At 33.9% G+C, this 11,221-nt stretch overlaps 1 protein-coding gene across 1 annotated transcript; it reads left to right on the top strand.

The window, feature by feature from the left end:
- The first annotated feature begins 10,151 nt into the window (after positions 1-10,151).
- Positions 10,152-10,955, top strand: LOC106758216. Its single transcript, XM_014641162.1, has 2 exons — positions 10,152-10,417; positions 10,691-10,955. The coding sequence occupies exons 1-2, from the start codon at positions 10,152-10,154 to the stop codon at positions 10,953-10,955; spliced, it is 531 nt and encodes a 176-aa protein (XP_014496648.1).
- The last annotated feature ends 266 nt before the right edge of the window (positions 10,956-11,221 follow it).

The raw sequence follows: 11,221 nt of genomic DNA on the forward strand, positions 1-11,221 counted from the left end.
ATATATATATATATATATATATATATATAAGGGTTTGCTAATGCATGTACGTTGTTTTTTCAGTTGGTATATTTTAGTAATGTGTATTGGATTTTTGTAGACAAAAATACTCTTATATATCATGGATTCTAAGTTTTAAGGTTAGGGATTTTTTAATAATTTTCATTCTAAAAACTTAAAAAAAAAAAAAAAAAAAAACCCTCAAACCCTCCCTTGCTCACCTCTCTCATTCCTCTCAACTCTTTCTTCTCTTTCATCTCTCTCACTCCAACTTTTTTTTCTGTCATTCCTATTGTACCCCAATTGAAAAAATCAGAAACATTTGTCTAACCTTAATTGATCTTCCTCACTTATCCAATTTGTTTCTCTCTCATCTCCATACTCTCTCTCACCCACACATAGCAACCCACGACACCGCAATTTGTTGCTCCTAATCCATTCATTTATTTGTTTTCCACTTCAATAACAAAATAATCAAAAGGAGTGTTGTAAGATTATTCACTGTATTAATATGTTTATTTATTATTATTAATTTTGTATTACAAGAAATTACTTATTTCAATTTCATGTAAACTACTCATACTAAATGATAAAAAAAAAAAAAAAAACGTCGTTCAATGCAGTTATCGTTGCCAGAAATGCACCCTTCATACACTGACTAAAATAATCCATCTAGAGTGGCACCAGTGGTAGTCATGTTTTGTTGCTTCCAATAAGAAGATTTTGCTATGTGTGTTTAACTATGCATAAACTTTATATCAATTTTTTTTAATTTTAATATTTATCATTAAAATAAAGTCATGTATACACATCAATAAATAGACTCAATGTATACTGTGATAAAAATATAATGAAATGTGGTGTAGATGCACAAATGATGCATGAAAATTTTGTGATTTGTGAAGGTTTTTTTAACCGTGACTTAATTTAAAAATAAAATTTAATAATAATAATAATAATAATAAGGGAAAATATATAACATAGCCTTCCAATCAAAAATCATCAACATCGTCAATTATTTTTTTATGAAGGTGGAAAACAAATGAACGAACACAACAAGAGCAACAAATTGCAGTGTGGCGGGTTGTTATGTGTGGGTGAGAGAGAGTATGGTGATGAGAGAGAAACAAATTAGATAATTGAGGAAGGTTTATTAGGGTTAGGCAAGTGTTTCTGATTTTTTTCGATTGGATCTATATTAGGAATGTCAGATAAAAAAGTTGGAGTGAGAGAGATGAAAGAAAAAGGGTTGAGAGGGATGAGAGAGGTGAGTAAAGGTTTGCGGGTTTTTTTTTAGTCTTGAGAAAGAAAAATATTCAAATACCATTGACCTTAAACTTAGAATCCATAATATATGAGAGAATTTTTGTCTACTAAAACTCAGTACACATTGCTAAAATGTACCAATATATATATATATATATATATATATATATATATATATATATATATATATATATATATATATATATATATTTTGTTAGGTATTATTTTCTAAAAGATATTAATTTTAATACACTCAAATTTAATGTATTAAAAATTAATTTATTCTCTGTTTTTAATTTAAAACATTCTTCACAGTAAATTAGATGGAGAATTTCACATGAGACAAATGAAATATCTCAATAGACTATAATATATCTTTTATATGTTATTTGTAAGAGACAATACTTTATATTACTTTCATAAAATATTGAAACGAAATTTATAAAAATTATAAATTGATTTAAAACCAAAATACAGTTTTTTAAAATAGTTTAAATGAAACATATAATATTATTTAACCATTAAAAAAATTGAACGAAATTATTAACAAGTTATAAGAAATCAATTTTGAACCAAACCATTCGTAAACTTATTCTAAAATCCGAAGTAATTATATGATCCATTTTAAAAACCAAATTAGCTTATTTTACATATTGCATTTCTTCAAAAGAAACTAAAGAAAAAGATTAATATATATTTTTTACCTGAAGCAATTAGGATAAAGGCAATGCATAAAATTCCAATGAACAAACTCCTCATCTTCTGAAACTTCCTTTCAAATTTGATATTTTTCTTTGTAATGTGGGTATGTTGGTTTAAATCATGACCCTTGTATATATACATTAATTATGCATTAATTATTAAATTTTTATGCATTAATTATGCATTAATTATTAAATTTTTATGCATTCATTATGCATTAATTATTAAATTTTTATGCATTAATTTTTAAATATTAAATTTAATATTTTCTTTAAAAGCAAATATATTTAATTTTTTAATTTAAAATGCAATAGCATAAATATTTTACTATACAAAACTTCTGCAAAAAATAACTAAAATATAAAAATTAAATTAAATATATTACTTAACAAAATCGTAATAAATACAAACAGACATTACAAAAGCAAGGATAAGCTAGAATACAAAACATGTCATATATCATTTAATCTATCATCCTTAAATCAAATGTGTAACATTCACCAATCCAAACATCTTAATATGCAAAGACCAACCCCGACAGTCCGAACTTAGAATACATGTCGAGCTGTGACAAGTTATGCAATTGTGGTGGCCTTTACTGCTTTGCAAAGTCATTGTCAATAGGTTTCACCTTACCACTGTCACAAGGTTAGTTTGTTATCGCGTCGTAGGCCTCTAGAAAGCACCTAGGCTAAGAACTCCTACTACTCTGACCAAATGAGTCAATCTTAACTATTTGAGAATGAAAGATCATTAGAGTGTTAGGATAACCCTCAATACTAAGCTCGCTATATTCGTTCTAAAGATACTTGAAACCACACCGAAGGAGTCCCTTCGTTGAACCCATTTTACCAATCATGAAACCACTTGAATCCATATGAAACCATATACATATAACCTTTCACTTTTACATTACATACAAACATATATAACACTGATTATACTTCAAAGGACCATAAACAACCCAACAAGTCATCAAAAATCGCATCAAATCATTCCCAATTACATTAATACACAAGAATAGTCCAAGAAGAACCACTAAATAGCACGAAACCCCTTTAAACTCATACTTAGGCAAGGAAAAAAACTTTGAAACCCTTACCAACATCTTCGGAAGGGTTCAAAACCCCAAAAATGATCTAAAGAACGTCTAATAGAGATATCCAAAACCTTAAAAACCTTCCAAAATTGGTATAAGGGCGCTCGGGGGGCACCCAGGCGCGAGCCGCACTGGAAGGGGTGCTCGGGCGCCATGACAGCACACAGAACACTTCAAAGTTTACTTTTGATGCACTTGAGACTGGTTCTATTTATCAAAAGGGTTCTCTAAACATTAGAATTGATGGGAAAACACATTTATAAGTAGAAGTAAGCATCCATTTGATCATTAGACTAAAGACTAGTGCATCAAACCATTTTTTAATAGTCCAAAAGCACCTAAACTCTGATTTTCACCTTCTACACCAAATTTCTGTAACCTAACCATTTGAACAAGTTCTAATTGACTCAATAACATATTACAAATCATCACCTATAACCCAGAATTTCAAACTTAAAATCTCACTAGTTAAAACCCCTAAAATGGAAACTAAAACCATACAAAACTCAACATTCAACTACTAATTCATTTTACCTTACATTTCTCGTAACTAAGAGCCTAGAAAATTTTCAAATGACCATAAAATATCCCCAAAAACACAATTTCTCTTATTTGATCATTAATTCAAAGTTTCATTCCTCAAAACCCCATTATTTGAACTCAAAACCAACCGAGACACCATTAAAGTACTACTAACTACTCCAACAAGTCTTAATTCACCTACAAACATACTCTAAAACTGAATTTACCCATTCTAACCCCTATCTCAAAAACTGACATACCAAATCCCTCCATTTTTGATCAAAAACACTTACCATTCAAATTAGTTTAATTCCCCTCCACATTTAACCCAAAACAACACAATCACATATCTCAATAACACAATCCAACATAAAATTTGAAGTTCACCACAAAATCAAATAAGTCCACCAACAATCATGTGATCAAACACAATTTCACAACCACAATTCATATCAATTTCCAACAATTACAAAACATCATATTATCAAAACATAACACTAGCTTCCCTTACCTCACAAAGAGCAGTCTAACTCTAAAGAATGTTTCGTCGATTACTTGAAACGCAAGAAATTTTTAGACGGACCAATAAAAGACCAAATTGAAAGCGGAAAGAGTCCTTAGGACTTCAATTTAACCAAGAATAGAAGGAAAAACAGAAAAGCCACATGCAAAGGAGGATTCTTGAACAGAATCATAGATTGAAGTCTAACAGAAATAGGGGTAGAAATTGATCGGTGATAACGGTTGAAACTATCGTTATTTTATACTTAATTTTCATACTAAAAACACCCTTTATGACTTAGAAACTGGCTTGAAATCATGATTTTGCTTAAGTTATGAGAATAAAAGAGTTGAAGTTGGAATTATGGATTTTTATGCTTGGTTTTCCTTGTTTTAACAAGAATTTAGATGATTTGGAAGAAGAGTTGAGGTATCAAGGAGTTGGAATTCAGAAAGAACTGGAAAAGCATCAAAAAGAGGCATCGTAGGACGCTTAAGTGCCCTCTTTAGTGGGCCTCAACGCCAAAGTCTCATACTGGTACCTGGCTGCCTTTTTTCTGATGCCCTCAGCGTAGCAGTCTTGCACTCATGTTTAGGCGCCTGGGCACCCTTCTAGGGGTGCTGAGTGTTGATGTCTCGTAGTCGCGCTTGGGCGCCCTAAGTTGGGGCGCTAAGCACCGGAGACTTGGCTTGGGTTGTGGTTTTTGCTATTTGTTCGAGCTATTTAATGATATGGATGACCTAGAGAGGGTATCTTTTGATAGAAAGAGGCATAGAAACACTCCTTTTCATTCCTTGGAGGCAAATTTGGATGCGAAAGCTCCTATTTTCAACTTTTAGGGTTTTACCTTTCATTCTTTTCCTTTATTCATCTAGTTTCACCATGTCTATGGTGAACTGAATTCTATTTGTTGTTGGGGAAACGATGTAATCCTTTGAAACTCTCGTGTTTTGAATTGATTTATATTATAAATGCTTCTTTCATTAATTGTTAGGGCTTTTCCTCTATACTCTATGCATTTCTTTGTTTAATTCATTCATGGCATGATTATTGATTTCGTTGATATGGACACATATAGGAAAATCTAGATCTGGGGAAATTCTCCCAAAAGCAGTATTGCGTAGACATAGGGATATGCGTTTTGGTTGCCTTAAACTCCTGTTCTTCAGAATTAATTATTAGGGATTTTAGGAATTGTATGAACTCGTAATTAAGGATAGGCTTTCTTCACCGAGACATCGAGTTTTAAATATTTTAGAGAGTGGCATTAACATTAATGAAGAAGACAAATTCATAAATATATGAGAGTGGATAGGAGGAATCGAAACCCCCAACAACATAATCATTCCATAATTTACCTACCATTCACCTGTGCATCTTTTCCTGTCAATTAATCAAAACTTGCATTCATGTTTACTTTCTGCATTATAAACCCAATGATTTTTTTTCAAGTCTTAATTAATGAAGAAATCACATGATTGTTTAGGTCGTGAGTCTCTAGGGAAAACGATACTTGGTCATACCATTTATATTACTTGATACGATTCGGTACACTTGTCAGAGTCTTAACATGTTTTTGGCGCCATTGTCGAGGACTCTTGGTTTAACTATTCTATTTGTGTGATTATTGATTAGCTTTGACTTGATTTTTTTTGTTTCAATTTTTATTTTCTTTTTCTTTTTCTTTTGTGCTAATAAGTGCTTTCTAGGTTTTGTTTTCTTGTGTTTGGAAGGTACAGTTCGCACTAGAAGCAAGAAAAATTTGAAACCTCTTCTTGAAAGATTGAGTGAAACTAGAAGGAAAAGGAGAAACAAAACATCTAGAGAATTATTTCCTCCTCTAGAGACACTTTTACAACCTTCACCGCAAGAATCTGACTAGAGCACTGAAGAGATGATTGGAGAGAATAATGGTAGACGCACTATGGCAGATTGCACAACAATTGTTGGCCCTCACCACTTTAATAGTATTAGTAGTCTGAGGATCAATTCTACAAATATGGAAGTCAAACCGATGTTGATACAATTAGTAAAGAGCAATCAATTCAATGGACTGTCTCATGAAAGTCCATATGAGCATCTGATCACATTCAACGAGATTTGCAACACTGTGAAGATCAATGGTGTGTCGGATGACGCTATAAAGCTTAGCTTGTTTCCTTTGGGAGGCAATGCTAAGTTATGGTTGAATTCTTTTCCGGAGGATAGTTTTAGTGAATGGGAAGCCTTGGTTGTAAAGTTCCTGAATAAGTACTTCCCACGATCAAAAATCAACAAAGGTAAGCAAGAAATTTCTTCTTTCAAGCAGGGCATGAAAGAAACTTTAGGTCAAGTGTGAGATAGATACAAGAGCTTGCTGAGGAAGACACCCACACATGGCTTTGACGAAGCAACGATAGTCATTCTTTTCCTTGGAGGACTTGGCTCACAAACCAAATTGATGTTAGATGCCTCGGGTGGAGGTAATATCAAGTGCAAGACTCTAGAGGAAGCCTATGAACTGATTGACAACATGGCTACTAATGATAATGAGATGCACAGCGAAAGAGGAGCTCCACCTTAACAGAATGGAGTCTTAGTGTTACAATCTCATGATGTCTTGCTTATGTAGAATAAAATTATCACTCAACAATTGGAGAATTTGAGAGAGAAACTCTTTCTATACCCATAAGAGATACAAAACATGTCACAGTTGCAGTGGCAGCAGCAACCCACTTCATCTGGGAAGACCACAAAGCTTGAGGAAACTTTCCAGCAATTCATGAAAAGGGCATCTGTTATTATAGAAATATGGAGGCTGCATTTAAAAGTACGGAGATGCAAGTTGGGTAATTGGTCAAAAAGATGGAGGTTTTTGGGAGGAATGCCAAAGGTAATTTTAGGGAAGAGTGTAAGACCATTGTTACTAGAATTGGCAAGGTTTTCGAAGAGAGAAAAATAGAGAGAAAGGAGAAAGAAAATTTGAGTGAAGAAGAAGATGTTTAGCTGAAAAAGAGAAGGGAAGAAGAAAGAGAAAGAATTGAGGGAGAAAAAAGAAAGAAGAGGGAGACGAGAGAAAAAAATAAAGAAATTTTGAAAAACCCCTTCCTTATCCAAAGACTTATTCAAGGAAGGAGAAAGAAAAATAGTTTGAGCGATTCATGGAAATTTTTAAGAAACTAGAGATCAACATACCTTTCTCTGAAGCATTGCAACAAATGCCTTCATATGCGAAGTTTTTGAAGGAGCTCCTCACAAAGAAAAGAAAATACATTGAAAAGGAGACCATTGAAGTGTAAGGAAATTGTAGTGCAATCGTACGAAAATTATTGCCTCCTAATTTTAAAGATCCAAGAAGGTTCACCATTACTTGTACCATAAAAGAGTTAGCAGTTGGAAGAGCATTGATTGATTTAGGAGCTAGCATTAATCTAATGCCGCTTTCTATGTACAAAAAGATTGAGGGTTTGGAACTCAAGCCTACCAGAATGACACTCCAATTGGCAGACAAGTCTCGTAAATACCTTATGGGGTGGTTGAAGATAAGCTTGTGAAAGTGGATAAATTTCTATTTTCAGTGGATTTTGTTATAATGGAGATAGAGGAGGATTGAGATGTGCCTCTCATTCTTGAGAGATCACTTATTAAGACTGCAAGAGTCTTAATTGATGTGTAAAATGGCAAGCTTAAAGTAAGAGTGCAAGATGAAGAAGTGAATTTTGACGTGTTTGAAGCCATGTCACATCCTAAGGATGATAAAGCATGTTTCCATTTTGATACACTTGGTGAAGTTTGTATGGTGCAAGAGAAAATGGTACGTTGTCCTTCAACTTTAGAGAAAATGCTCATTAATGCATGTGAAGATTTGAATGAAGAGGAAGAAGAATTAATTGATGAGTGCTTGATGGACTTGGAGTTGTTAAAGGAACTCCTATTGCATGAGGCGAGTTTTGAGAAGATTGATACCAAGGAGGAAGTCAAGGAAAAGAAACAGGAATCGAAGATTTTACCATCACATTTAAAGTATGTTTTCTTAGAAGAAGGTGGTAAGAAACCAATCATCATTAGTAATTTTTTATCTTCTGTAGAAGAAGAAAAGTTGGTAGAAGTATTGAAAGGCAACAAAGGAGCTATTGGATGGTCAATTTCAGATCTCAAATGTATAAGCCCAACTTATTGCATGCATAAAATATTTATGGAGGATGACTATAAACCAGTTGCTCAACCATAGAGAAGGTTAAATATTGTGATGAAGGAGGAGGTTAAAAAAGAAGTTTTGAAGCTCCTAGAGGTTGGCATTATATATCCTATCTCTGACAGTGCATGGGTAAGTCTAGTACAGGTAGTGCCCAAGAAAGGTGGGATGACAGTAATCTATAATGAGAAAAATGAGCTTATTCCTACTAGGACACTTATTGGGTGGCGAATGTGCATTGATTATAGAAAGTTGAATAAGGCCACCAGGAAGGATCACTTTCCCCTTCCTCTTATGGATCAGATGCTGGAAAAATTGGCAGGACAAGCTTTTTATTGCTTTCTGGATGGATATTCCGGATACAATCAAATTGTGGTAGATCCAAAATACTAGGAAAAGACATCATTTACATGTCCATTTAGTGTATTTGCTTACAGAAAAATGCCATTCAGGTTATATAATGCTCCAGCTACATTTCAGAGGTTATGCAGGAAATCTTTGCAGATCTCATAGAAAAATGCATTTAAGTCGTCATGGTTGTTTATTCAGTGTTTGGAGATTATTTTCATGTGTGCTTGGCTACCCTGGATATTGTGCTTAAGAGATGTCTCCAAACAAATCTTGTGCTTAATTGGCAAAATTCCATTTTATGGTAATGGAAGAAATTGTTTTGGGATTTCTGCCAGGGGGATTGAAGTTGATAAAGCAAAAGTGGAGGTCATTGAAAAACTTCCACCACCGAAAAATGTGAAAGGAATTAGAATTTTTTTGGGCCATGCTAGGTTTTATCGAAGATTCATTAAATACTTCTCAAAGATTGTTAAACCTTTAAGTAATCTTCTTGTTAAAGATGAGCCTTTTCTTATGAGTGATGAATGTCTAAAGGCGTTTAACATCTTGAAGGGTAAATTGGTTTCAGCTCCAGTGATTGTAGCTCCTGATTGGAATCAAAACTTTGAACTGATGTGTGATACCAGTGATTATGTTATAGGTGAAGTGCTTGGATAGAGAAGAGAGAAGGTGTTTCACACTATTTATTATGCTAACAAAGTTTTGAATGAAGCTCAATTGAATTATGCCACTACTGAGAATGAATTTCTGGCTATAGTTTATGCCTTGGAGAAATTTAGATCGTAACTTATTGAGTCTAAAGTGATCATTTACACGGATCATGTGGTTATAAAGTATCTTTTAACAAAGCCAGACTCCAAACCAAGCTTGATTCGATAAGTGTTATTGCTGCAAGAATTTGATGTGGATATTCGTGACAAAAAAGGGAGTGAAAATTTGATTGTTGATCACTTATCTTGGTTTGTTAATGGTGAGGTTACAAGTAAGGAAAAAGAAATTTGGAAGTCTTTCTCAGATGAGACACTCTTGTATATTCAACAAAGGCCATGGTTTGCTGATATGGCTAATTTTAAAATTGCAGGAGTAATCCTAGAAGATTTTAATTGGCAACAAAGGAAAAAGTTTTTACATGATGCAAAACAGTTTATTTGGGATGATCCTTAATTGTTTAAAATTGGAGTAGGTAATCTTCTGAGACGTTGTGTGATAAATGAAGAAGCGGAAGGAATTCTCTAGCATTGTCATGATTCACCTTATGGGGTCATTTTAATGGAGACGAAACAGTTGCAAAAGTTCTCCAGTCAGGATTTTATTGGCCTACCTTGCTTAAAGATGCTCATAATCATGCCAGGAATTGTGATAAATGTCAAAGGACTGGGACTATCTCAAGACGTCATGAGATGCCATTACAAGGCATTTTAGAAGTTGAGATGTTTTATTGTTGGGGCATAGATTTTGTTGGGCCTTTTCCACCATCTTTTAATAATGAATATATATTGGTGGGAGTGGATTATGTGAGTAAATGGGTAGAAGCCATGGCTTGTCCCAAGAATGATGCTAGTACTTTCATTAAGTTTTTGAAAAGGGAAATTTTCTCCCGGTTTGGAACTCCTCGGGTACTTATTAGCGATGGAGGATCGCATTTTCGCAACTCTCAACTTGCGAAGGTACTCAAGCATTATGGTGTGAGACATAAGGTGGCTGCACCTTATCATCCGCAGACAAATGAGCAAGCTGAGGTGTCTAACAAGGAAATAAAGAGGATTTTGGAGAGAACAGTTACTTCATCTAGGAAGGATTGGTCTCAAAATTTGGATGATGCTCTTTGGACATATAGGACGACAATGAAAACAATAATAGGGTTATCTCCTTTTTAGTTAGTTTATGGGAAAGCTTGTCATTTGTCAATGGAGATGGAGCATAAAACTCTATGGGCCCTAAAATTCTTGAATTTTGATCCCTTTAATACTAATAATAAACGAAGAAGGCAGATCCTGAAGCTTGAAGAGATGTAGTTGCATGCATATGATTCTTCCGGAAATTATAAAGAAAAGGTAAAATTTTATCATGACAGGAAGCTGGTGAAGAAGGTTGTCAATCCAGGACAGCAAGTGTTACTATTCAATTCACGCTTGAAGCTTTTTCCCAGGAAATTGAAGTCAAAGTGGTCAGGGCCATTCATAGTGAAGAATGTTCGTCCACATGGAGCAATTGAGTTAATGAATCCAGTCACTAGTGATCCGCAAAGAAGTTGGATGGAAAATGGTCAAAGTCTCAAGCATTATTTAGGAGGAGAAGTTGAGCGCTTTTCCACAGTTATGAAGTTGGTTGATCCATGAGTTTATTTGTTCAAGCTAGTGATGTTAAAGAAGCGCTTATTGGGAGGCAACCCAGTTTTCTGAACTTGTTCTTTTGATACTTTATTTGCTTCTCTTTTTAGAATAGATTATGATGTACTTGGTTTCAAACTTTTATCTGATGTGATGGTTTGATGATGATTTGTTGCGTGATGAGTATTACTTGATGATGCTTTGATATTGATTGATGTTGAGATGGTGCATAAGATGTTGATATACAGGTGGTTGTTCACAAGCTGTGTGAACAG

Source organism: Vigna radiata, chromosome 4, assembly GCF_000741045.1.
Source record: "Vigna radiata var. radiata cultivar VC1973A chromosome 4, Vradiata_ver6, whole genome shotgun sequence".
NCBI lineage: Eukaryota > Viridiplantae > Streptophyta > Magnoliopsida > Fabales > Fabaceae > Vigna > Vigna radiata.